A 27,269-nucleotide genomic window follows, 5' to 3' on the forward strand; every position below is an offset into this window, starting at 1 on the left:
GTAGCCCCCCTTGTCCAAAGTTTTGCTTCTTACAGTTTCAGTGACCCACAGTCAAGCTCTATCAGAAAATATTAAATGGAAAATTCCAGAAACAAACAATTCATAGGTTTTCAGTTGCGTCCCATTCTGATGAGAGTGGTGAAATCTCACGCTGTTCTGCGCTGTCTTGCCTGGGACATGAACGACCCCCTCATCCAGTGTCTCCACGCCATCTACACTACGTGCCACGTAGCCAGCTCCATGATCAGATCCACTGTTGTGGTTTCATGGTTCCTGTGATCAAGCCATTTGTATTCTACTTCATAATGGCCCTGTAGAGCAAGCGGTGATGCTGGCCATGCAGATATGCCAGAGAGAAGCTGTACGGGGCTTCCTTTCAGTGGAAACGTTCTTGAGGAAGGAAGAAAAGTCATATGCTGAGGTTACAAGATCAGCGGTAACAACGGTAAGAACGAATCTTCTATCCTTGAAACTGTGAAGAAGGAAAATTTGTGCTAGTTTTGCTGTCACCCCTCAAGCTGCAAAAGTTACAGCCCAACTGCATAAGCGCTTAGCTAGGATGGAAGAGGCGTTAGATTTGTAGGTGGAATACGTGAAGAGAAACATGTTCTGATGAATAGCTCCAGGCACAGTGGCTCATGCCTGTAATCCCAGTACTTTGAGAGGCCAAGGCAGGCAAATCACCTGAGGTCAGGAGTTTGAGACCAATCCGTCCAATATAGCAAAACCCCGTCTCTACTACAAATACAAAACTTAGCCGGGTGTGGTGGTGCACACCTGTAATCCCAACTACTCAGGAGGCTGAGGCAGGAGAATTGCTTGAACCCAGGAGGTGGAGGTTGCAGTGAGCCGAGATTGTGCTGTTGAACTCCAGCCTAGGTGACTGAGTGAGACTCTGTCCTCCCCCCCGCCCCCCAAAAAAAGAAATGTGAGGTTTGGGACATATCCCGCATGGATGGGGACACTGTTGTAGATAAGGCATTACAACCGTAGGGCGGATAATAAGCATTTCAGGCTTTGCTGGCCAGATAGTCTCTGTTGCAACTGCTCACCTCTGCCTTTGTACTTTGAAAGCAGCCATAAGCAATAATTAGTAAATGAATGGGTAGACTGTGTTCCAGTAAAACTTTACAAAAACAAGTGCTTGGGCCAGATTTGGCCCCCAGGCATGAGTTTGCTGAGCCCTGCTAGGTGACCATGTGAGCCTGGACCAGGCCTCTCTTTTTGCTCCTTCCCGTGGACTCACCAGCATCTCAGCTTTCCCAAAAGATTCTTAAAGAAGCGCCTGCCCTTAGAAATATATGTCAGCAAAGCCCACGAACGCAGCACTATTCCTAAAAAGAAAAGAAGGAAGGAAAAGGAAAGGAAGGCAGAAAGCAGCAAGCAGCTCATGTTGATCTGGAGAAGGCAGCAGAAGGCAGGAGAGTGCTACCTGGAACTTAACAGTGAGCCCAAATGTACAAATGTAACCACGATGCCTTTTTTTTTTTTTTTTTTGAAACAGAGTCTTACTCTGTCAACCAGGCTGGAGTGCAGTGGCATGATCTTGGTTCACTGCAACCTCTACCTCCTGTATTCAAGTGATTCTCTTGCCTCAGCCTCCCTAGTAGCTAGGATTACAGGCGTTTGCTACAATGCCCGACTAATTTTTGTGTTTTTAGTAGAGATGAGATTTCACTATGTTGCCATGGCTGGTCTTGATCTCCTGACCTCAAGTGATCCACCCGCCTCAGATTCCCAAAGTCCTGGGATTACAGGCGTGAGCCACTGTGCCCAGCCCATGGTGTCTTAACTCTTCATCTGAAACCTAAATGGCATACCCAGTTAAAACAATCTTTTTCTGTTACAATAAACCGTGTAAGAGTATGACACGTTTTCTGAAAGATTTGTCTAGAAAAGAGCCTGATGTGTTTACTGCTGCTGCTGAATTGAATTTGACTCCGCTGCCATATCAAGGCCCCCTCTGATAATTCAGTTTCTTTCCTGCCAATTACTTCTTTTTTTCTCTCTCTCTTTTTTGGCAACAGTGTCTGGCTCTGTCACCTGGGCTGGAGTGCAGTGGCGTGATCTTGGCTCACTACAGTCGCCATCTCCCAAGCTCAAGCTATTCTCCCACCTCAACCACCTGAGTAGCTGAGACTACAGGCATGTGCCACCACACCCAGCTAGGTTTTGTATTTTTTTGTAGAGACGGGGTTTTGTCCAAGCTGGTCTCGAACTCAGGCTCGAAGCAATCTGCCTGTCTCAGCCTCCCAAAGTGTTGAGATGACAGGCATGAGCGACTGCGCCCAGCCCTGTTTCCTTCTTCGGGCTCTTTCACTGCCTCTTTTTTTAGCAGCCGTCCCACCTCTACTTTTTGCATGTCTTGAGATGTTCCCGTGTGCATGTGTATGTGCGCACACACCTGATTTTGTCATTCTGGAGTTTAGGGTAAAGCTTATCACAGTCCTACTTCCAGAAATACGTCCAATGCAGTAAACCTGGTAGCCAACCCTGCTAAGAAATGACCAGAATGACCCAGGGGTCTATGCTGAGCAGCCAGCCCCCAAATCCAAAGAACAGCTCCAGACCCCATAGTTTTCTCACCCACTAGGTCATGGGACCACGGCAAGAGTGAGGGAGTCTCACTTCCCAGAGAATGCCTGTTCTTACCTTACCTCAATTTGAAATCTGTACTAAGGACAAACACATGCATTCTCCTTGACATCCACATCCCCTGTTATTTTCAAAGAACTGAAAGTTACTAGAGAACACTGTCCTCTCTTGGGAAGGTGACACATATAAACCCACTGCAAGAGGGTCAGTTGGGAGCTAGTGACTGATTACATTCCTGTGCCTTTAAAGGTGATGGCTTTACCTCAACTCTCTGAGGATCCAAGAGGTCTCTTTAAATCTGAATGCATAAAAATAATCACTTGCAATGTGTGTTAAGCCCATTCAAATTGTTTGGGGGTGATGAATGGGAGGAAACTGGAAATGGGCTCAGCTGGAACAAGGGCAGTATTAATTCATTTGCAGAGCCACGGCCTGAGCGTCGCAGTGGGCATCAGCTGCAGCTCCTCCCACTCCCAGCTGCATCTGATGACCTCGGATCTACGCGTACATGCCCTGCGTGTACCAGAGCATGCCCTGGGTTGGCAAGTTTCACTTTTTAGTGTTACTGTTTTCCTCTTTAGTTCTGAGTTACTCTCTTGGTTAGAAAGCAGTGGGTTGAGTGTAGCAGTAGATTCGTGTTTTAATTTCTACGCGTAACTTGCAGGCTTCTGGCTACTTTGTGCTGATTTATTGTTGTCCTGATTCCCACTTTCTGAATGGTTATTCATTCCTAGCCCAGGCTTCTCTGATGACCATCTGGTTCTCCTTCGGTCACTCAAACATCTGCCCCAGAGACTGGGAAAATGAGCTTCCTTTGGCAACCTAAAAATAATCTTAGTGTGACTGAAGCCCGAAAGGGAAATCACCACGTTCCACTGTCCTGTGGATGAGCCAGGGGAATGAGCCAACAGAGCTTCCTGGGGATTTGGAGCTTAGATGTCTTCTGTCACATCTGCAGATTTTTTTCTTTCTTTCAAGTCTTGGGAATCGTAAACCCATGGCGAGAACTGGGTGCAACCAGTCCTGAGGTTTTCTTGGGGACTAGGCACGCTTGCACAAGGAAAACGGCTGGAGATAAAAGCCATGCTTTGCATGGTTGGTTTGTAAGGCTGCAAGAGCTAGCTGAGAAAGAACATACTCAGGATTGCGACATGATATTAGTCACGGTGCGTTCCAGGAGATCTCACAAATGCTTTGAAACAGTTACAGGACATTTCTAAGTACTAGACTTCTAGCTTGAACTCAAGAGACCTGTCTGATGAGTAGTGATGGCTTGCCTCCCCCCCCACCCCTAGAAGACGAAATTTGCCAGAAACTAAAACTCAGTCCCCTTGGTGTTTCTCATCCAAAATTATTTCTAGCCACATCGTCTAGTGCAACTTTTCAGAGCTTCTGCAATGATAAAAAATGTCAACATAATAATAATTTTCAAATAAATTAAATGCCCTTGTAAGTCATAATCCAAAGATGTTAAAATCTAAAGTAATTAACATCTCGACTTAAATTTCCTTGGCTTTTGTGTTAAAAAATCAAAGTCCCGGCTGGATGCAGTGGCTCATGCCTATAATCCCAACACTTCGGGAGGCCAAGGTGGGTAGATTACCTGAGGTCAGGAGTTCAAGACCAGCCTGACCAACACAGAGAAACCCCATCTCTACTAAAAATACAAAATTAGCCGGGCATGGTGGTGCATGCCTATAATCCCATCAACTCGGAAGGCTGAGACAGGAGAATTGCCTGAACCCAGGAGGTGGAGGTTGCCGGATGAGTGGAGATCGAGCTATTGCACTCCAGCCTCGGCAACAAGAGAGAAATTTTGGCTAAAAAAACCCAAAAAACAACAACAACAAATCAAAGGTCTTAATGGCCTTCTTTGGTCTCTCCTATTTCTTATTTTGCTCCTTCTTTTCTTTTTCTTTTTTGTTGAGACAGAGTCTAGCTCTTGTTGCCCAAGCTGGAGTACAGCGACACAATCTTGGCTCCCTGTAACTTCCGCCTCTTAGGTTCAAGAGATTCACCTGCCTCAGCCTCCCAAGTAGCTGGGATTATAGACATGCGCCACCATGCCTAGCTATTTTTTGTATTTTTAGTAGAGACGGGGTTTTACCAGGTTGGCCAGGCTGGTCTGAAACTCGTGACCTCAAATGATCCGCCTGCCTTGGCCTCCCAAAGTGTGTGATTACAGGCGTGAGCCACGGCGCCCGGCCACTGTTTTACTAGTTCTTAGTTAAGGAGATCCTTGGTGCTGAATGCTGGAAAGAGATTGTGTTTTTTAGCATCTGTAGCCTGGGCTGTTTTCCACGGGAACAAATACAGTTTTTTCGAGCTCCACAAAGACTGAATTCATTCAACAGCAAGTCTCTCATGTGCTTTACTTTTTAGTGATATGCAAATAAAAAAAAGTAAGTGGACCCTTAGTAGTATTAAAACATTGTCCCCACACCCTTGACATTTAGAAAAATGAGCCAAACCCCAGTCCCTAGGCAGTTGTCCTAGGCAAGATTTTGTTCTTGGGACCTTATTTAAATTTGCCAAAGGTGTTGTCAAGAACTGTAAAAAGAAAAAAAAAACAAAAAAACCCTGAGCTTTTACACTAGAGTTTCATGGATGCTGGCAGGAGGCTTGCGATTCCTGAGTCAGAGACAAATGACTTTATTATTCATGGCACAGCAACTAGATTTTGGCTTCTCTAATCCCAGTTAGGATTTAATCCCAGTTTAGGGCTTTATGTTCACATCATTTCCCTTTCTCCCCGCAAGTCCTGTGGTGGTGACACAGGGGCCCCAGTGTGTGCACACACAGTGGATTTGCATCACAGCCGAGGATCCCTGACCATAGGCAACCTCGTCCTTTATGAAGGGCTAAAAGCAAGCCTGACCAGCCTTTGCACCAGAGGGAGATGTGAGTGCACTGGAGAGTAACGAACCTGCCCCTTCCGCCTGCAACACTATCTAACTTTCGAGGGTGTTGACTCTACAAACATCCCTGGAAAGGTAGATAATTGTGTGTAACAACAGCCTCTGTCTCTTGTTTGCAAGCCAGGCAGAAATGCAAGAGACCCAGGGAGAATTATCTCCCAATAGGCCAGAACAGAGACACTCAGTAATCTATCAAGCAAAAGCAGGTTGATGAGGAAAAGATCCTTGACTTCTCTGAAAGATGCCAGTCAGTCTGACAGTTGTCTGAAGTTCACGACCGTGAACTTAAACCCAATTGGCAGGAATCTTCCCCGCAACTGGAGTTGGTGGGAAATCAACTCCATCCTATTTCAACTGCTCTCTGTGTGTATTCAATAGCTTCTTGATTTGCATTTTTCACTTTGTCAAAAAAGTAAAAGGCTTCGTGGCACTGCATTGGTGTGAGTGGTGCCTCTGATGGAGCTCTACCTTCTAAAAAGCAGGAGTTTTCAGTCCTGGGCCACGTTTTCCATTTCCACTGCCTCTTGGCATGGAAGTGCTCAGACTGAAGAAAGCTTCTTCTCTCCTTCCACATTTGTTCAGCTGGAAAAAACAGCCTCGGCAGATTCATGATCCAGACCTTCTGTTGATGATTCTAGAGCTTGTACTCCTAATGAGCCAGTAAGAGCTAATACCTCCTTGAAACTCGTTTTTTCTCAGGTTTTGAATGTCCCAGGGGTCGCATAGCATTGCTTTCTCCTAAGTATTTTGGGACAGTAATTGGATATGCCTGTAGTGATTCACATCCTTCCCCTTTGGGGAAGACTCACTTGAGTTTCTTTTTAACCTGCTGCTTAAATTAGTTCCATTTCTCCTTTATAGGCTTGCTTGCTGAATTTGGGTGCTTCTTAAAATATTTCTACTGTTTCTTTGCTTTGTGACTCAGACCTGGGGAGAGGGGAAACTTGGGCCTTTTTTTTGGACAAAGTCTTGCTCTGTTGCCCAGGCTGGAGTACAGCAGTGCAATCTTGGTTCACTGCAATCTCCACCTCCCCAGTTCAAGCAATTCCCCTGTCTCAGCCTCCAGAGTAGCTGGGATTACAGGCATATGCCACTACGCCCGGCTAATTTTTTTGTATTTTTACTAGAGATGGGGTTTCACCATGTTGGCCAGACTGGTCTTGAACTCCTGACCTCAGGCAATCCACTCGCCTTGGCCTCCCAAAGTGCTAGGATTACAGGCGTGAGTCACCACACCCAGCTCAACTAAACCTTACCTATATCCTTTTTTTTTTTTTTTTTTGAGACAGAGTCTTGTTCTGTCACCAGGCTGGAGTGCAGTGGCGTGATCTTGGCTCACTGCAACCTCCGCCTCCTGGGTTCAGGTGATTCTCCCTCCTGCGTCCAAGTGATTCTCCTGCCTCAGGCTCCTGAGCAGCTGGGACCACAGGTGTGCACCACCACATCCAGTTAATTTTTGTATTTTCAGTAGTAACGGGATTTCACCATGTTGGCCAGGATGGTCTTAATCTCTTGACCTTGCGATCTGCCCGCCACAGCCTCCCAAAGTACTGGGATTACAGGCGTGAGCCAACACGCCCAGCTAAACCTTACCTATATTCTTATGATACACATTAAGTACTTACTCTACAGTGAATTTCTTTTTAATCCTTATGATAACCCTATAAGACAATTGCAAGGTTATTTTAACCATTTAAACATAAATATGACCGTTCCCATTTCACATAATGAAAAAACTGCCTTGGATATCAATGATCAATATGTTACAGGCACAATCCATGCTGCTGCCCATGGAGCATGTAAATTGCGTTATACTCTGCATACACCTCCTGTGCTTGGAGTTTATACATGGAGTGGAACAAGTTTCCATAAGTTGCTGATGAAAATATATAAACTCCGACTAGGGAGCAACATGATGACAGTCTCCCTTATTTGTTGGCTGATGGGCTACTCAGGTGCAGCTGAGAAGCTTTCATTCTTCCCTTCATTTCCAAAGGAAACTTGGGGAGAACAGGAAGAACTGGAAAGTCGCCGCTCAGTCCCAAGTCTCCACTGGAGGTTGGTTCTATTGGCCCAGCGCAGTGGTGGATTCCAGAGGCCCAGGCCCTGTTCCCACTTCCACGAGCTTGGTCTTTGTGTTCTTTATTAGCTTTCCTGTTGATTCTGATGCACATCAAAGCTTCCCTAGACATTCTCAGCCCCTCAGAATCTGCCTCGGAATCAGACCTGTGTATATCAGTGGCTACATCAATCATTTTCACTCTCTTGGCTGTTTCTTGGGCCACTGCTTCTGCCTTCATGCCCACTTCCAGAGGTCTTCTTTTGGCAACCTTTGAGATTTAGGGGAGTTCTCTGTGTGAATGTTCAGCCTTCTCCAATCCACACTTAGGATTCAGCTTGAGATTCTCAAGTCAGATCCATTGCCACATGGTCATCAACTTACTGGTTTCCAGAATTTGTTGCTGTTGTCTTCTTCTTTTTTGTTTTTTTGAGATGGAGTCTTGCTCTGTCGCCAGGCTGGAGTACAGTGGCACGATCTCAGCTTACTGCAGCCTCCACCTCCTGAGTTCAAGAGATTCTCCTGCCTCAGCCTCCTGGGTAGCTGGGACTGCAGGTGCCTACCACCACGCCCAGCTAATATTTTTGTATTTTTAGTAGAAACGGGGTTTCACCATATTGGCCAGGATGGCCTTGATCTCCTGACTTCATGATCTGCCCACCTTGGCCTCCCAAAGTGGTAGGATTACAGGCTTGAGCCACCACGCCTGGCTGTCTTCTGTTTTCTGTATCCTTGTTAATTATCTCTGTCTTTTCTTAAAAACATATTTTCCGTCATGTTAGTGTGGCCTCAAGAGGGAAATCAGGAGAAATCTGCCACCTTTAGTCAGAAACCTGTGTTATTTAATTCCCAAATGCAGCCCATTTTTCATATAATGACATTGACATTCAAAGAACTTGACTGATGTGCCTAAATTGCAGTAAAATGGTCTAGTCAGGATTTGTGCCCAGGTAGCTGGCTGGATTCTCAACCGCTCTGTCCCACCACATCTCTACAAAATCATGCTGAAGATGCTTCCTCACTGAGTGAGCACCGTGTATGTTACAGGTGTGGAAAATGATGCAGACAGGAAGGCTCTACCGTGGAAACTGGCAAATCCTGTTAGACTCCATTAATATAATGGCCTTGTTTTGTACTACACTTGATCTTCACCAAAAGGCCAAGAAGCAATAATGGCATTGTTTTTAACACATTAATTAGAAACTGCTCATAAATAATAGATTTTATCAACTGTTTGGCTGAACTGAAGGCCTTCCAGGAGAACATTTTGCAAATTTCATTTCAGAACAACTAAAATGACATCATTTCCAGAACAGTTTGCTCTGTGCATCAGGGGAAAAAAACCACACACAGAAAAGGAACTCTCTTAGAGTGCGGACATTTTCAGACAATAGTCAAAGTGTAATCAAAATTGCATTTTATGTTGCTGCTTCCTGGCATAATCTGGAATGAATGTGTCTAAGCAGCCCACTTCTTGTTCATTGAGTTACAAGTCATCTAATAGCACAACAAACTCACAAAAAAACCAGTTTTTTTGTTACAAGAGAAAACAATTCCATTTAAATTCATTACCCACTGCTAACCCTTTCAGTGGGTTCTGAAATAAGGTGTCAGTCCTCCTTTTTATTTATTTTTTGGTTTATTTATTTATTCATTTATTTATTTTTAAGACAGAGTCTTGCTCTTTCGCCCAGGCTGGAATTCAGTGGCATGATCTCAGCTCACTGCAACCTGTGCCTCCCAGGTTCAAGTGATTATCCTCCCTTAGCCTCCCAAGTAGCTGGGACCACAGGCACCCACCACCACACCCAGCTAATTTTTTATTTTTAGTAGAGAGGGGATTTCACCATGTTGGCCAGGCTGTTCTCGAGCTCATGACCTCAAGAGATCTTCTTTGGCCTCCAAAAGTGCTGGGATTGCAAGTGTAACCCACCACTCCTGGCCCACATATACCATCTTTAGCGTAAGATTTCTTTGGCATAAAAAAACCTTACTGGCAGCTGGATGTGGTGGCTCAGGCCTGTACTTCCAGCACTTTGGGAGGCCAAGGCAGGTGGATCACTTGAGGTCAGGAGTTCGAGACCAACCTGGTCAACATGGTGAAACCCTGTCTCTACTAAAAATACAGAAATTAGCTGGGCATGATGGAGGGTGCCTGTAATTTCAGCTACTCGGGAGGTGGAGGCAGGAGAATCACTTGAACCCAGAAGAAGGAGGTTGCAGCGAGCTGAGATCGCACCATTTTTTGTACTTTTAGTAGAGACAACATTTTACCATGTTGGCCAGGCTGATCTTGAACTCCGGGCCTCAAGTGATCCGCTCACTTCTGCTGCTCAGAGTACTGAGATTACAGGCGAGAGCCGCCACACCCAGCCGGAACCAGGAATTTAACTCACTTTCTGGTAATTGCTGTTCACAGTCTGGAGACAGATTCTGTTTATGAAGTTTTTAAGCCAAGCAAAAGGGAAGCTCTAAGGCTTTTCTCTGGATTCTTCCATTTGTACATGGCTGAGAGCTCAGGCATGTCTCAAAGATGGCTCTTTCTTCACTGTGTATGCATCGATGTCAGCATTTGGGGTTGCAAAACACTTCCCTCCAGGGAATCTCTAAAATCTCCCTCAAGATTCTGTTCCTGCCTTTTCTTCATATTTTAAGCCTGGACACCTACCAGCTCCTGATAAAGTAGTATGAATGCAACAAATTGATTACCTTTGTTTTATATGTCTGAGTTAGTTTTTCTCAATGCCCCTTCCTCGACTTTGCCTACATTGCCTTGTTCTCAGACCTTTTTATTCTTCTAACTCAGAAAGGTACTTGAACTTTAGGAGGAAGATGGAATCTTCCAAACTTTACATACCGTATACAGAATCTGTATATAAACAATTACTTCTTAAAATAGATTACCTGTGGAATTACTTTACTTACTTTATACCTTTTTATATATTGAATTTTTTTTTTTTTTTTGAGACAGAGTCATGCTCTGTTGCCCAGGATGGAGTAAAGTGGTGTGATCTCAGCTCACTGCAACTTCCACCTCCCAGGTTCAAGTGATTCTCCAGCCTCAGCCTCCTGAGTAGCTGGGATTACATGTGTGTGCTACCATGCCTGGCTACTTTTTGATTCTTAGTAAAGATGGGGTTTCACTGTGTTGGCTAGGCCAGTCTTGAACTCCTGACCTCAGGTGAATTTTTTTTAAAGAGGAAAAAAAGGGTCTTGCTACATTGTCCAGGCTCCTAAGCTCAGGTGATCCTTCTGCTTCAGCCTACTGAATATCTGGGGGTACAGTACGCCACTGTACCCAGCTATGTACTGAATTTAGTATACAATATGTAATTTTCATTACCTGTTAATTTGAGGGTGAGGAGTGGCACTATAATTGCACCACATTTTGATAACTGATAAAAGAAAATGCAAATCAAGACGCTTTTGAATACATACAAAAAGCACTTTAAGTAGGACCAGGTTGATTTCTCCCAGCCCCAGTTGGGAGGAACTCTCTTGCCAGTTGAGTTTAACTTCATGGTCATGAACTCCAGACAACTATCAGACTGACTGGCATCTTTAAGAGAAGCCAAAAATCTTTTTATCATCAACCTTTCTTTACTTGATATATTAAATGTCTTTTTTTTTTTGAGATGGGGTATCGCTCTGTCGCCAGGCTAGAGTGCAGCGGCTCAATCTCGGCTCACTACAGTCTCCACCTCCCGGGTTCAAGTGATTCCCTTGCCTCAGCCTCCCAAATAGCTGGGACTACAGGCATGTACCACCGCACCTGGCTAATTTTTTTTTCTTTTTCTTTTTGTATTTAGTAGAGACAGGGTTTCATCATGTTGGCCAGAATGGTCTTGATCTCCTGACCTCGTGATCCACCTGCCTGGGCCTCCCAAAGTGCTGGGATTACAGGCGTGAGCCACCGCGCCCAGCCCCTCTTATATGTCTTTTTAAGCATGTATATCTTCCTCAGTGAGAATATTACCTATTTTAATATAAGACTTTTTTTCTTCTGTAACCTCAAAGGAAAATAAAATTTCAAATGGAAAGGTTTATTGTTGATGTATCTCAAAAGTCTTGTACATGAAAATTTACCCCCAAATTGTTCTTTTTTTTTTTTTGAGACGAAATTTCTCTCTGTCACCCAGGTTGGAGTGCAGTGGCACAGTCTTGGCTCACTGCAACCTCCGCCTCCTGGGTTCAAGCGATTCTCCTGCCTTAGTCTCCCGAGTAGCTGGGACTACAGGCATGAGCCACCATGCCCAGCTAATTTTTGTATTTTTAGTAGAGACAAGATTTCACCATGTTAACCAGGTTGGTCTCGATCTCCTGACCTCATGATCCACCTGCTTCAGCCTCCCAAAGTGCTGGGATTACAGGCATGAGCCACTGTGCCCGGCTACCCTCCAATTTTTTATAAATACTCTTAAGTGCATGAGTCTCTTTTTCTTCTCTAATAAATAGGAGTTTTGTTTTGTTTACAGCATGTTTGGTTTCTGTAGGATGGAGGACCTAGTGAGCCTTGGGATCAGACTTCTTGTATCACCTCCTGGGGTCACACGACTTCCAGATGTGTGGGCTAACTTAATGTCGACGCCTCCAGGGAGCCTGGGCTGTGCTTGATTCTAGGAGGCGTCTGATCAATACCCAGGAGTGTAGCACACAGAACATTCGGTTTATTGTATTTTGGAAACCTTAGAATTGGGTTTGAATTTCTAGTTTAATATTTATTGCAGCTTGCATTGTGGGAAGAGCACTGGCCCACACGCAGGTCAAGAGACCTGGGCTCGTGCTGTAGCTTTGTAGTTGACCACTGGGAGGCCACCTGGGTAACTCTGACCAACAAGTGTACTCACATGTAGAATGGAAGACGAAGAGGCCCTGGGGGCCCTGGTTCCATGCTGGGCGGTGAGACGAGTGCTGAGGAGGAATTGGCCAAGGCAAGGCATTCTGAATGCAGCTTATCTGAAGGGCTGTGCTTTGATCCCGTGATCCTTCTTCTCACATAACACCTGTATTGATGCTCCTTGAACCTTGAGATAATGTTGTGGAGGGGGACAGCGTAAGTTCTCGTGGGGCTGGCCTCTCCCATCTGCTCTGTGCTTTCTGCATTTCAGATGCCTGGAACAGATGAGCCCCAAGATGTGTGCGGTGCTGAGGAATCCAAGGGGAACTTGGACAGTCCCAAACAGGGCAGCAATAAAATCAAGCTCAAGAGTCGCCTTTCAGGTAGGTGGGCGCTCTACCTGATGCAGCCTGCAAAAGGTGAGCTTCAGCCTCAGGAGCGGGGAGATGAAGCCATTGCTGGAATGAGCTCTTGTCTTCCTTAAATCCTCAAAATCATTTTTTCCTCAGATGGTACATGCCCCAGGCATAACAACTGCATTCAGCCTGGATGCCCAAATGAATTTTTTTTTTTTTGAGTCATAACAAAGTGAATGTCAACGTTTCTGTGGGTCTGTGTCCTGAAACTTAAATATCTTATGTTTGGTTCATTTACTTCGATAAGATTTCAGACGATCCTTTTAATGTGGCGTTAGTATCGGATCTGCATTTCAACTAAGCAGGAAAAAGACAGGGTGGATTTGCAGCTTTTGGAGCAAATAGACTTATATCTTCTGGGCATTTCCTTACAGCAGCTGGCCTGGACCCAGAGAGAGAAAGTCAGCATTAAAAGCAGTAACTCTGTGCAGGAGGCACCTTAGAACTTTCGTGGGTCATTATGAAAGGTACTTTTTAGGCACAGGCACTTGATGGGTCTTTTTCTCCATTAAAAAATAAAAAAAAATTATTTTTTTTTGAGATGGAGTCTTGTTCCTTTGCCCAGGCTGGAGTACAGTGGCACGAGCTCGGCTCACTGCAACCTCTGTCTCCTGGGTTCAAGAGATTCTCCTGCCTCAGCCTCCCAGAGTAGCTGGGACTACAGGCGTATCCCACCATGCCCAGCTGGGGTGTGTGTGTGTGTGTGTGTGTGTGTGTGTGTGTGTGTGTGTGTGTGTGTGTGTGTATTTAGTAGAGACGGGGTTTCACCATGTTAGCCAGGCTAGTCTCCCAATCTGCCTGCCTTGGCCTCCCAAAATGCTGGGATTACAGGCATGAGCCACCGTGCCCGGCCTAAAAATTGTATTTTATGGCTGTGTTGGTATAAAGGTGCAGCTGGATTCATTAGTGTCTATTCATTACTATTATGTTCTCTTTTTTTCTACTTATTTAAAGGATATTAAAATGGAAACATTTTTATGGGTCCCAGAAGGTGGCATGGGCCCTCAGCACTGTGCCTGCTGGCTTAGTGGGAGCATAAGCCCTCAGTCCCTACAGCAGTCATCTGGTATGGCCAGAAAAGCAAGAGTCTTGAAGCCTGGCAGATCTAGATTTAGCCCTCAGCTTCTGAGTTACCTTGTGACTTTGGGCTAGTGATTTAACCTCCCTGAACTTCCAATCCCCGACCTGAAAAAAGAGAACACCCTGACTTTGAAAGGTTGAGCAGATTTTGTAAAAAAGCACGTGAAAGCATTTAGCACAACAAGTAGTATGTTAACGTTCAAAAAACATTCGCTTCCCCTTCCTGCCACCCAGATTGGTGGAGAGCGCATGCCCGCACTGCACCAAGTTTATTCTCAGAGAAGATGGCAGGTATAAGATGGTGAAAGACATCTTTTTAGAAAAACATCAGGCCAGGGGCAGCAGCTCACACCCGTAATCCCAGCATTTTGGGAGGCCAAGCCGGGTGGATCACCTGAGGTCAGGAGTTCGAGACCAGCCTGGCAAACGTGGCAAAACCCCATCTCTACTAAATATACAAAAAAAAAAAAATTAGCCAGGCATGGTGGTGTGCACCTGTAATCCCCGCTACTCCGGAGCCTGAGGCAGGAGAATCGCTGGACCCCAGGAGGTGGAGGTTGCAGTAAGCTGAGATTGTGCCATTGCTCTCCAGTCTAGGCAACAGAACCAGACTCCGTCTAAAGAAACAAAAAACACATTTTATTGACAAAATGTGTTATTTTGTGCTCATGACTCAGAATAATTAGGCAATGTCACACTTGAATGAGTGTTACAACATGAATTGGGGACCAAAAGGATTGGTGATGACCAGAGGCTGATAAGGAGAAGTCTTTAGGGAGCCAGTGACCAGCCCCTTCCAGCCCTGAGGAAGAACAAAGGGAAATTCATTTAAGGCCTTTGTGTTTGAGGCGAGGGAATCACAAGGGCACACAGGAGGCCTTCCTGTAGGCCGTCTTGGCAGAGTTGTTCAGTACCTTATAAACGGGTTCCCAGGGAGGTACCCAGAGCTCTGAGGAAATGCAGAGGCCTCTGAAGCCAGCAAGGTCACATTCCTCATTTTATGGATGAGACTGGAGAAGTTCAGAGAATCCCAAAGGTCACTCAATCAATGCCGGGAAAAAGATCTGCCTCCCAGACAGAATTTCTCCTTCCCCGCCCTTTGGCCTCTGGGGGGATCTTGAAAAGAATTGTTTCCCCATCTGGGCCTTTATTGATGCAGATATGGGGAGGGGAGCTGGAGGGCCTCCCAGATGTGTGATGCTCTAACTCTGCTCCTACTACTTAATTCAGAACAAGTAGCATTTTTGGCTGAGTAGTCATTCCAGGGCTGGCCCCTGTTTGCCACAAATGGATGCCACCCTCTCCTCCTGTATCCTTCCCAGACATTCAAGGCCACGACAAGGAAATGCAGCATGGAGGAGGAAGCGTGTGCATGAATCCAACAGAACTGGGTCAGTTCCCACATCCCCCACCTCGGCTTACATGACCTGGGTCAGGTGACTTTCTTGGGTCTCAGTTTCTTCATCTGTACAATGAGGGTTACGTTATATATTTATTTTGCCAATAAACGTGAGTGCCTTCTAGGTGCTTTGCCTTCTTGGAAGGTCACTTTGGAAGAATGCATATGGCACTGCCACTCCATGGTGTGGCAGCAAACAGCCCTCGCCATGAGGCGGCTGCCGCTTTATTACCACTGTCATCATTTTCTTTTTCTTTCTTTTTTTTTTTTTTTTGAGATGGAATTTCGTTCTTGCTACCCAGGTTGGAGTGTGGTGGCTTCATCTTGGCTCACCGCAACCTCCAGCTGCCAGGTTCAAGTGATTCTCGTGCCTCAGTCTCTCGAGTAGATGAGACTACGGCATATGCCATTATGCCCAGCTGATTTTGTGTTTTTAGTAGAGACGAGGTTTCACCATGTTGGCCAGGCTGGTCTTGAATTCCTGGCCTCAAGTGATCCACCTGCTTTGGCTTCCCAAAGTGCTGGGATTACAGGTGTGAGCCACCATGCCCTGCCCAACTGCTGTTATCATTAATATCATGTTTGTTGTCATCATTTTGATTTTCATTCTTACTGTTCTTCTCTCTCAAGAGGGGAAGAGGTTTGAATGGGTTCAGACAGGAAGGCCTTCTAAAGAGCTTATAGTCCCAGTGGGAGGTAGCACACACATACACACGGTGATGGCCACCATGAGGCACACACGAGAGTACAGGGAGTGGAAGTCCGTCTGGGTCGCAAGGATGCAAGATAAAGGAGGGGAAGTATGCTGGGGAATTTGGTAGACTGGAAGTAGGGACAGTGGACTAGACTTGAGACAAAATAAGAGATGTTTAGGGATAATGGGGAAAAAATTAATTCGTTAAGTTTTTGGCAGCTGTTTTTCCTCCCTAGCCACTTGAAAAAGCCAAGAGAGTCTGACCTCGCAATGCTTCAATCCAACAGAGTTTGTCAGAGTCATTAGGGAAATGGACATAGCAGAATTTCTGGGTGGGAGGGAGATGATGGTGCAGGGAAAGCTGGGTGGAACTTCACGTGGTATTTATATGCTCCGCAGTTTTGGAAAGGAGGAAAGAAGAGGACAGATCTTTCCTTTGACAACCATCAGGATAGATCAACAAACTGTTAAGAGTGGATAGTGGAAGAGAAGTCTGGAAAAGTAATTCAGAGACACATTAAAGAGGCTTAAGGAATTGGGCCTTGATTCTGGGCTGTGAAGTCTGTTCATTCTAAAGATGTTTACATACAGATTTTTAATGTGATCAGCTCCTAATTTGTCCTGTAAACTTGGATATTTAGTCATGTTTTCTTAAAATGAGTCACTCTCATATCCACATGTCAGCATATTATCTATAGATGCTACTGTATGTGGTTTCTTTTCTGTTGATGACAAGTGCCTCCCTGTCATCTCACAAGGAATTTTCTTCTAATAAAACTTTTTCAGATAAGTAAGCATGCCAAGAGAGATTAATCTGGTCATGAGTCTGTATGAAGGCATGAATTATTAAAGAGCTGCTCTAGAGGTTCCAACTCTTTCCACTAAGGTTTTGCCCAGACTGGCTCCAGAATGACTAAAGCAACATCATCTCTCATTTCATGGAACATTTTTCTGATATTCTAACCTGGGTTTTCCTTTCTTCATACCTTCTTTTTTGTCAGCAAAAAAGGTTTCTTTTTAATTTTGGTACTTTTAATTTATCTATGTTAATATCTTAGATTTGTGATCTTTCTTTTTTCTTTTTTTTTTTTTTGAGATGAAATCTCGCTCTGTCTCCCAGGCTGGAGTGCAGTGGCGAGATCTGAGCTCACTGCAACCTCCATCTCCCATATTCAAGCAATTATTGTGCCTCAGCCTCCAGAGTATCTGGTATTACAGGCATGCACTACCATGCCCAGCTAATTTTTTTTTTGTATTTTTAGTAGAGATGGGATTTCACTGTGTTGGCCATGCTGGTCTCAAACTCCTGATCTCAGGTGATCTGCCTACCTTGGCCTCCCAAAGTGCTGGGATTACAGGTGTGAGCCACAGTGCCCAATTTGTGATCTTTTTAAGAACAAAATTTGTCTTGATTGCAACAGTATTTTATATGTTTAAAAACCTGTATCACTGGCCAGGCACGGTGGCTTATGCCTGTGATCCCAGCAGTTTGGGAGGCCGAGGTGGGAGGATCACCAGGTCGGGAGTTCAAGACCAGCCTGGCCAACGTGGTGAAACCTCATCTCTACTAAAAACACAAAAATTAGCCGGGCATGGTGGTGGGCATCTGTATTCCCAGCTACTTGAGAGGCTGAGGCAGGAGAATCACTTGAACCCAGGAGGCAGAGGTTACAGTGAGCCAAGATCCCACCACTGGACTCCAGCCTGGGCAACAGAGCGAGACTCTGCCAAAAACAAGCAAACAAACAAACAAAAAACAAACAAAATACTCTATAATGCAAAATTAATATTTAACTTTTTAAAAAAAACCTTTAATGGCATTCGTTGTCATATAACTGTATTGCTGTTCTTCTTTCTATTACGTTTAATGACTCATCAATACATTCTTTTTAAAACAATCTTGTTTTATTCAATGCAAAACTTTCAGAGAAATATTTAGGTAAATTGAAATTTTAGGTCATCAGATGAAACATTACCTAGTCTAGGTGATGAACTTGATATGTGAAGAATCTGTATATACATACAAACACATATGCACATGAATACACATATGTATTTTATATAATATAAGCATTGTAATATGATTATAGCTATGTTCATTTGTAATTGATATTTATGATGAAAGTCCCTCAAATTATTGTATTTTAAAGTAACATAATATAGATGAGGTACTGATAAAGTCTTTAAAAAATTGTACTATAGCAGTTTCTTTTTTTTTTTGACAGTCTCTAACTCGGTAGCCCAAACTGAAGTGCAGTGGTGTGATCTCAGCTCACTGCACCTTCTGCCACCTGAGGGTCAAGCGATTCTCTGGTCTCAGACTCCTGAGTAGCTGGGACTACAGGTGCGCGTCACCACACCCTGCTAATTTTTTGTATTTTATTAGAGATGGGGTTTCACCATGTTGCCTAGGGTAGTCTCAAACTCCTGAGCTCAGGCAATCCACCCACCTCAGCCTTCCAAAGTTCTGGGATTACAGGTGGGAGCCAGTGCCCCCAGCCTAAATTGTTACTATAGAAGTTTCTTAAACAGAACTTCTGTAGTAGTTCTGTTTAAGAAAATTACAAGCCATAAAGTTTTTAAAAACACATATTATACTGCATTAAAATTATGAGCTATTTTTATCACAATATACATTAAGACAGTGAAAAGACAAAGCATAGACGCAGAGAAGATATTTACAATCAATAGATCCCACAAAAGAATTTTATTCAAGATATATTAAAAATAAATAAAAATGGGCCTGGCGTGGTGGCTCACACCTGTAATCCCAGCACTTTGGGAGGCTGTGGTGGGCGGATCACCTGAGGTCAGGAGTTTGAGACCAGCCTGACCAACATGGAGAAACCCTGTCTCTACTAAAAATACAAAATTAACCAGGCATGGTGGTGCATGCCTGTAATCCCAGCTACTCGGGAGGCTGAGGCAGGAGAATCACGTGAACCTGGGAGGCAGAGGTGGCAGTGAGCCACGATTGCACCATTGCACTCCAGCCTGGGCAACAAGAGTGAAACTCTGTCTCTAAATAAATAAATAAATAAATAAAAATGGGCCAGATGTGGTGGCTCATGCCTGTAATCAAAGCATTTTGGAAGGCCAAGGCAGGTGGATCACCTGAGGTCAGGAGTTCAAGACCAGCCTAGCCAACATGTTAAAACCCGTCTCTAATGAAAATACAAAAATTAGTTAGGCATGGTGGCTCGCACTTGTAATCCCAACTACTCGGGAAACTGAGGCAGGAGAATCACTTGAACCTGGGAGGTGGAGGTTACAGTGGGCAGATTGCACCACTGCCCTCCAGCCTGGGCTACAGAGTGAAGCTCCATCTCAAAAAAATAAAAAGAAAATACCAATAAGTAAACAAATATGCCTATAAATCAATAAAAAAGACATCCAATTTTAAAATGGGCGAAAGCCTTGTTTAGGCACTTTACAACTTTACAAAAGGAACACAGCCAATGAATGTGTGAAAAGAATCTTGATCTCATTAGTTGTCAGTGAAAGACAAGTTAAAAAACACAAATGAGTACCATCATATATTCCAGAATGGCTAAAATAAAAGATGGACACTGCCTAGTGTGATAAGGATGTGGAGGCTCTAGAACTCTCCTGCGCTGGTCAAACAACATGGGTAGCTGGGCAGATGCTTGTAGTGTAGCCCAGAGACTACACTCCTAGGTGACGTCTAATGACATGTGAGAGAATATTTAGTAACAGGATATTCTAGATCAGGGATCACCAAGCTCTAGTCTACAGCTCTAGTTGCAGGGCTTACAAGCTAGAAATGCTTTATACATTTTTAGTGGGTTGTTAAGAAAAAGAAGAGGAAGAAAAAGAATATGCAACAAAGACTATTTGTGGCCAACAGAGGCTAAAACGTGCCAAAAAAAGCTTGCCAAATCTTTACCAAAAAAAGTGGGCTGGGCACAGTGTCTCATGACTCTAATCCCAACACTTTGGGAGGGCAATGTGGGCAGATCACCTGAGGTCAGGAGTTCGAGACCAGCCTGGCTAACATGGTGAACCTAGTTTCTACTAAAAATTCAAAAAATTAGGCATAGTAGCGTGCATCTGTTAATCCCAGCTACTCAGGGGGCTGAGGCAGGAGAATCGCTTGAACCATGGAGGCAGAGGTTGCAGTGAGCCGAGATCATGCCATTGCATTCCAGCTTGGGCAACAAGAATGAAAGTCTGTCTCAAAAAAAAAGTGACCATGCAAAAAAATTTTGCCAAAAATCTTTGCTGACCCTTGTTATAGATCTAAAACTGGAGACAAGCCAAACTTCCATCACCAATAGAATGGATAAGTAAATTGTGGTATGTTTAGACAACAGACTAGTCTACAGAATGGGGATGAGCAGGCTATTGGCATGCAATGGTATGGTTGAATCTGACAAACAGATGCTAAGAACAGGAGCCAGACAAAACGTATGTATTGTATGTGTTCATTGATGTAAAATTCGAACACAGACAAAAGTAATCTGTAATGTTAAAAACTGGGATAATGTTTACCCTGGGTGAGGGATGGTTACTAACCCAAAGGGTGCTTTTGAGGTTCTGGTAAATATTCTACTTCTTGATCTAGGTTTTGGTTATGGGTATGTGAAATTTCATTGAATCGTACACTTATGATTTGTGTGCATTTCTGTAAGTTGTTATCCTTTAATTAAAAGTTTATTTTAAAAGTCATGCCTATACTTGGAAAAAAGGCATCTGCACCAATAATGAAACTACTAGTCACAAAATGATACTCCTCCGTCATCAGGAACCATCTGCTAATAGCCTTCTCACGATTCCCTGATCCACCACAGCTACATCTTTTTGGAACAAACATTTGCATTGCCCCTTATCCAGTCTGGTCCTTTCAGAAACTGGCAGTTTTTTTCATAGCCTGACACTAATGGCTTCAGCACGTAACTAGCTGATGCAGAGATTGCTGTTAGGATGGGGTGAGCTCTGTGCTTTGACTGGATGCTAGGCCTTCTCAAAACCGTGAAGGTGGGTATAAATACAATGAGTTTGTGCATCTGGATGTGCTTAAGATTCTTTTTGTCCCATGTCAAACCATGTTTTCTCCTCTTTTTTCTCAAGGGGGTGTACACCGCCTCGAGTCAGTTGAAGAATATAACGAGCTGATGGTGCGGAATGGGGACCCCCGGATCCGGATGTTGGAGGTCTCCCGAGATGGCCGGAAGCACTCCCTCCCACAGCTGCTGGACTCTTCCAGTGCCTCGCAGGTCTGACCCGGGCGGTGGATCTTTCAAAGACCATAAGGGCTTCCATGTTAAGAACGGCCCATCTGTGCAGGCCAGGAATATCTGGAGCTAGAGAAATGGGATAGAGAGACAGACAGTAGAGAAAGTGAGGTCTACCCAGAGAGGCTAGAAAGAAGTCAGCCTAATATTTGAAAATAGTGGGGGGAAAATCCCTTATTGCATCTCAAAATCTTCGTCTCCTTCCTATTGTATGTTTTGGAACCGAGAGGTGCTTTCAATTGCCAGGAGACAGCGGCGTCTCGCAGTCTGTGGTGAACCACCATTGCTGGGTTAATAGGAGCGGCCTGTGTCAATGGAACAACTATGAGGGTGGGTGAGGGCACATGAATGAGAGGGAGTGTGTGCATGTTCATGCACATCCATCCATGGCTCACCTGGAGTCCCACCTGTGACAGCAATGACTCAAGCAGCCAAGGTCGTAGGGTGCTATAGAGGGGGCTGCACTAGCTGCTCAAGTGAATGTTCCAGAACCTGCTCCCATCTGAGCTCCGGGCTCCACAGCCCTGCATGAAGGCTGCTTCTCAGTCTCAGCATCCTCAGCCTGGCAGAAACTGGACAGGTGGTCTCCTAAGCAAGGCTAAGGCAGGCTCAGTCCCTGAGAAACCTGTGGGATATTCTTTGAGTCCTGGCACCACTAACCCAGGGGCTCAAGAGGAACCATTAGCATCTTGTCCTCAGGCCTATGATGAAGCAGAGATAGAGGACAGGGGTGTGGCGGCAATGACATTCACACATGCTTGGAGAGCCATAGAGGGTAGAGTTCTAAAGGACCTGGGTCAGGGCATTGGAGGCAGGCCTGCCCTTTCGGTGTGTGATGACCCTTTTACAGATGGAGCAACTGAATCTCAAAGGGGTTAAGTATTTCACCCAAGGTGATATGCCAGAACCTCTGTAAAGCATTTTTTTTTTTTTTTTTGAGACGGAGTCTCGCTCTGTTGCCCAGGCTAGAGTGCAGTGGTGCAGTCTTGGCTCACTGCAATCTCTGTCTCCTGGGTTCAAGCGAGTCTTCTGCCTCAGCCTTCCAAGTAGCTGGAACTACAGGTGCGCACCACCATGCCTGGCTAATTTTTGTATTTTTAGTAGAGACAGGGTTTCTCCATATTGGCCAGGCTGTTCTCAAACTCCTGACCTCGTGATCCACCCACCCCAGCCTCCCAAAGTGCTGGGATTACAGCCATGAACCACCACTCCTGGCCTTGTCAGGCTGCCTGAAAGATGAGAGCGGGTTTACTGCCGTCATGACCACAGATTAAGTGTTGAGGTAATTCCTTAACTGACCTGCTGAGGACACCCGACAGCATTTGTAGCCCAAAGCATCCATTTCTAACCACGCTTCCAGGAATCAGGAAACCTAGGGCACAGCAGAAAGTTTAAAGAGGAGAATTTTTCTCTCTCTTTTCAAGAAAACTGTTTTTTCTCATGCCTCCTCTTTTTATTTTCTGCTCTTTTCTTTTTCTCCCAGGATTCTTCTTTCTTTTATCTTGGTCTCTCTCCTTCTACTAAAAAGTATTATCTAGGACCAGGCTCATGCCTGTAATCCCAGCACTTGGAGAGGCCAAGGTGGGAGAATTGCCTGAGCTCAAGAGTTCGAGACCAGCCTGGGCAATATGGCAAGACCTTAACTCTATGAAAAAAAAATTGTTTTAATTATCTGGGCATGGTGGTGTGTACCTGTGGTCCCAGTTACTTGGGAGACTGAGGTGGGAGGATCACTTGAGCCCCGGAGGTCAAGGCTGCAGTGAACTGTGATCACACCACTGCATTCCAGCCTGGGTGATAGAGTGAGACCCTGTCTCAAAAAAAAAAAAATTATCTAAATTAGACCTCTCCAGTAAAACTTTCAGCAATGATGGAGATGTTTTTTATTTGTACTATCCAATATGGTAGCTGTATATGTCTACTGAGCACATGAAAAGTCGCTAGTGGGGAGTGTATCTTTTTTTTTTTCTTTTCTTTTTTTTGAGACGGAGTTTCGCTCGTTACCCAGGCTGGAGTGCAATGGCGCGATCTCGGCTCACCGCAACCTCCACCTCCTGGGTTCAGGCAATTCTCCTGCCTCAGCCTCCTGAGTAGCTGGGATTACAGGCACGCGCCACCATGCCCAGCTAATTTTTTGTATTAGTAGAGATAGGGTTTCACCATGTTGAGAGTGTATCTTTAATTATTATTATTTTTGTTTTTTGAGATGGAGTCTTGCTCTGTTGCCAGGCTGAAGTGCAGTGGCACAATCTCGGCTCACTGCAACCTCCGCCTCCTGGGTTCAAGCAATTCTACTGCCTTAGCCTCCTGAGTAGCTGAGACTATAGGTATGAGCCACCATGCGTGGCCCTAAGTAATTTTAATTTAAATATAGATACCTACAGGTGGCAAGTGACTAACATATTAGACAACACAGGTCTAAAAGTTCAAGGAGACCCTGGAAACTCTGAGAGCCTCGTGAAGCCTATAGGCCTTTGGTCCCTAATGATTCCCAAAAGAGAGATGGAGTGAAGTACTGCTGAAGATTGCCGATCAGAGAAGGAGTTCCCTTAGAAGGTCGCACACAAACCTCTGTCTTCAAAGACTGAATACCCAGGCAATGTCTGGCCATCTCTGCAGTGGTTTCATAAAAAGGGTAGTAACCTTGCCAAGCCCACATCATTTCTTTTAATGATTGAAAGTCTGGAAGGCCAACATTGTTGGCAGGTATATTGTAAAACTGCAAAAAATATAATTGTTCTAAGCTGCCGAAGATACAAAAATATCATTGGGGACATCTAATTTTTATGTTTGAATGTAGCATCCACGGAGACTTAGGATAAAAACTGCTTTGTGATGTCTCTTTTCTCATATTAAACATGAAGTGATTTTTTTGGCTTAGGTAGAATATCTGCATCATTGAAGCAGTTTATTATTCTAAGAAGAATAGCAAGGAGCAAGGTGGTAGAAGTGCTTTGGTGATAGTCACTCGATCTCTTGTTTATGGTCTAAGGAGCGTACCCTGCTTACACGTGTGTATATTATGGGTGATGGACACAGAAAAGGGGAAAGATTGGAACATTTGTGTGTCAGGAAGGGAAAGTGTGGCCCATTCTGGGAAAATGTTTTATTTTCCAAACCTTGAGAGATGAGAGCTGAAGCTGCTGCCGTCTCTCAGCGGGATGTTTTATGTGGAATAACAGTTGTCTGGCTTTGTGGTTTGGGTTTTATAAGAAACAAGGGCTTGCTGAGTTTTTGATTGAGTGAATTAAGCTTAAAATGGCAAGATACTTTCTAACCATGACTGTGAACTTGGGGTGGAGGCAGGGGTGACCAGCCCGACCACAGGCGGTCATCCTAGATCCCGGAGGCCTCTCCCTTCTGCTTCCTGACTCCATTCCAGAAGTAGAATCTGCGGAATGCGGTTGAGGAAAGAGCAACACAAGGTGCTTGAGGTCTCCAAGCAGTTCTTTATGCGGGGGAAGAAGCCATGGCAGGCTGTTGTAGTAAGGGCTGTTCTTCTGATAGTTTTTTTTTTGTGATTGGATCTCACTCTGTCACCCAGGCTGGAGTGCAGTGGAGCAATCTCGGCTCACTGCAACCTTTACCTCCTGGGTTCAAGCAATTCTTCTGCCTCAGCCTCCTGAGTAGCTGGGATTACAGGCGTGTGCCACCACACCTGGCTCATTTTTGTATTTTTAGTAGAGACAGGGTTTCTGAATGTTGGGCCAGACTGGTCTCGAGCTCCTAACCTCAGCTGATCTGCCTGCCTCAGCTGATCTGCCTGCCTCAGCCTCCCAAAGTGCTGGGATTATAGGCTGAGCCACTGCACCCAGTACCTGTGATAGTATTTATAGGAACCTTTTTTTAAAACCACTGGACCAGAGAGAGATGTCTAATATGGAAGACATCTAAGATTTTCAAAGTCTATTTTTCTGCCAGATACCACAATAGAACAAATGAGAGTAATCTCTGACCTTGCTATGTGTGACTTTCAGGAATACCATATTGTGAAGAAGTCCACCCGCTCCTTAAGCACAACTCAGGTGGAATCTCCCTGGAGACTCATTAGGCCATCCGTCATCTCCATCATTGGGCTGTACAAAGAAAAAGGCAAGGTGAGCTCTTCTCTGCAGACTGTTCTGCCTTCTGTGTGAATGTTAGCACACATTTTTTGTTTCATTTTATTTTTGTGTGTGTTTTTGTTTTTAGAGGTAGGTTCTTGTTCTGTTGCCCAGGCTGGAGTGCAGTGGTGCAGTTACAGCTCACTGCAGCCTTAAACTCCTGGGCTCAAGCATTGCTTTCACCTTAGCTTCCCAAAGCCCTGAGATTATAGGCATGAACCATTGCACCCAGCCACACATAATCTTTAAATGGTTACTTTTTCTTTTGTCTTTACATGAAATGAAAAGGAACAGGTATAAAGAAGGACAGATAAAGTGGCCTTTATATGGGTTGAAGTGGATTCCCTGGCATTCTGTGCTATAGGTCTCAGTGTGAGATGGCCATGCCATCTTAACTCCTACGATGTGACAAGTCACCAGCACTTGGCCGCTAGGGAAGAACCAAGGGTACAATGAATGAATGACCCTCAGCTTTTACCTCTAGTGAAAGAAAAGCAGAGCCTGCAGCTTCAGGGAATACCCTCAGTTATCCTTTTGAATGAATTTCATGGCATTGCCATTATCATACAGGAAATGATATGAATAACTTGAAATTACACAAATATCAAAATATTCTTTTTGATATACAAAATGGAAACACTAAAAACAAATGTGGCACCTGCATAATAGTGGGAAATAACTCTTATGAGCTGTTTAGTGGATCCACAAGAAATTGCCATTTTTGGAGGTCAAAGATTGTCAAATATTGGCAATTTGGTATGTTTCTGCCTAAAACTTTCTCCCTTAATATAATGCATAACTAGTGCAATGTAAATAGATCTTAGGAGTGGGATAAGGAAGAGAACACAAACTTGAGTTTGCAGCTAGTTTATTAGTTCAACTCCAGGCCTGGTTGGGGAGGGCACTTCAGTTAAATACTGCAATGGGAAAGATGTCCTCAGTTAAATACTACAATGGGAAAGATGCCCTCAGTTAAATACTGCAGTGGGAAAGATGCCCTCAGTTAAATACTACTATGTCAACCTGGACGCTCATCTGCTTCGGTTGTAGGGCCTTGGCTTTAGCATTGCTGGAGGTCGAGACTGCATTCGGGGACAGATGGGGATTTTTGTCAAGACCATCTTCCCAAATGGATCAGCTGCCGAGGATGGAAGACTTAAAGAAGGTAGGAGAAAGCCTCTTGTATCCTCAGTGACAGTGACTTTGATCCCATGAGAATCTGCCTCTTTACAAGACATGCAGTGAATGCCACAGTGCCTAGAAGACCTGGGCTGAATCTGCCTGGCACAGTCGGTGTAAACTGAGCTTCCCTTTCCCTAGTTGTAAACTTGGAATATTAACGGCTGCCTTGAAGAGTGGTTGCCAGGATTACATGAGATAATATGTGGAAAGTGGCTTAATCTTTCTGTTGGGATCTTTAGTGTCTTTCTTGTTCACTTGGTCTGATTATGTTCCTTTCCTTAAAAATTCTTGAGAGTTTGGGGCCCATTCTTACTTAGCTCAGGGCTTGTGTGGAAGCAGAGTTCCTGGTCATTAGTGGACATTTAATATCTTGCTACGGAAATCAGCCACCACACAGTCTGGTTCCTAAATGAACATCTTTTTTAAAAAAATAAAGAACAAAACTCTTTTTTTTAATGAGACAGGGTCTCAATCCATCACCCAGGCTGGAGTGCAGTGGCGTGATCACGGCTCACTGCAGCCTCAACCCCCTGGGCTCAGATGATCCTCCCACCTCAGCTTCACGAGTAGCTGGGACTATAGGTGCACACCATCATGCCTGGCTAACATTTGTACAGTTTTGTAGAGATGAGGTTTCACCATGTTGCCCAGCCTGGTCTCAAACACCTGGGCTCAAGCGATCCACCCACCTCATCCTCACAAAGTGCTAGGATTACAGGTGTGAGCCGCTG

General features: G+C 44.7%; 1 protein-coding gene across 4 annotated transcripts in view; it reads left to right on the forward strand.

Annotated features, from left to right (window-relative positions):
• The window catches only part of PDZD2 (PDZ domain containing 2), a 398,209-nt gene that overhangs the window by 312,741 nt on the left and 58,199 nt on the right, over window positions 1–27,269 (forward strand). For all 4 annotated transcript variants that reach the window (XM_064375911.1, XM_064375912.1, XM_064375913.1 and 1 more), the window contains 4 exons: window positions 12,681–12,792; window positions 21,090–21,235; window positions 25,231–25,350; window positions 26,407–26,521. In XM_064375911.1, the coding sequence (XP_064231981.1) occupies window positions 12,681–12,792; window positions 21,090–21,235; window positions 25,231–25,350; window positions 26,407–26,521 (493 nt within the window). The remainder of the gene's footprint in view (window positions 1–12,680; window positions 12,793–21,089; window positions 21,236–25,230; window positions 25,351–26,406; window positions 26,522–27,269) is intronic.

Source organism: Aotus nancymaae, unplaced genomic scaffold, assembly GCF_030222135.1.
Source record: "Aotus nancymaae isolate 86718 unplaced genomic scaffold, 86718_ANA_hifiasm-v0.15.2.pri h1tg000014l, whole genome shotgun sequence".
Classification (NCBI taxonomy): Eukaryota; Metazoa; Chordata; class Mammalia; order Primates; family Aotidae; genus Aotus; species Aotus nancymaae.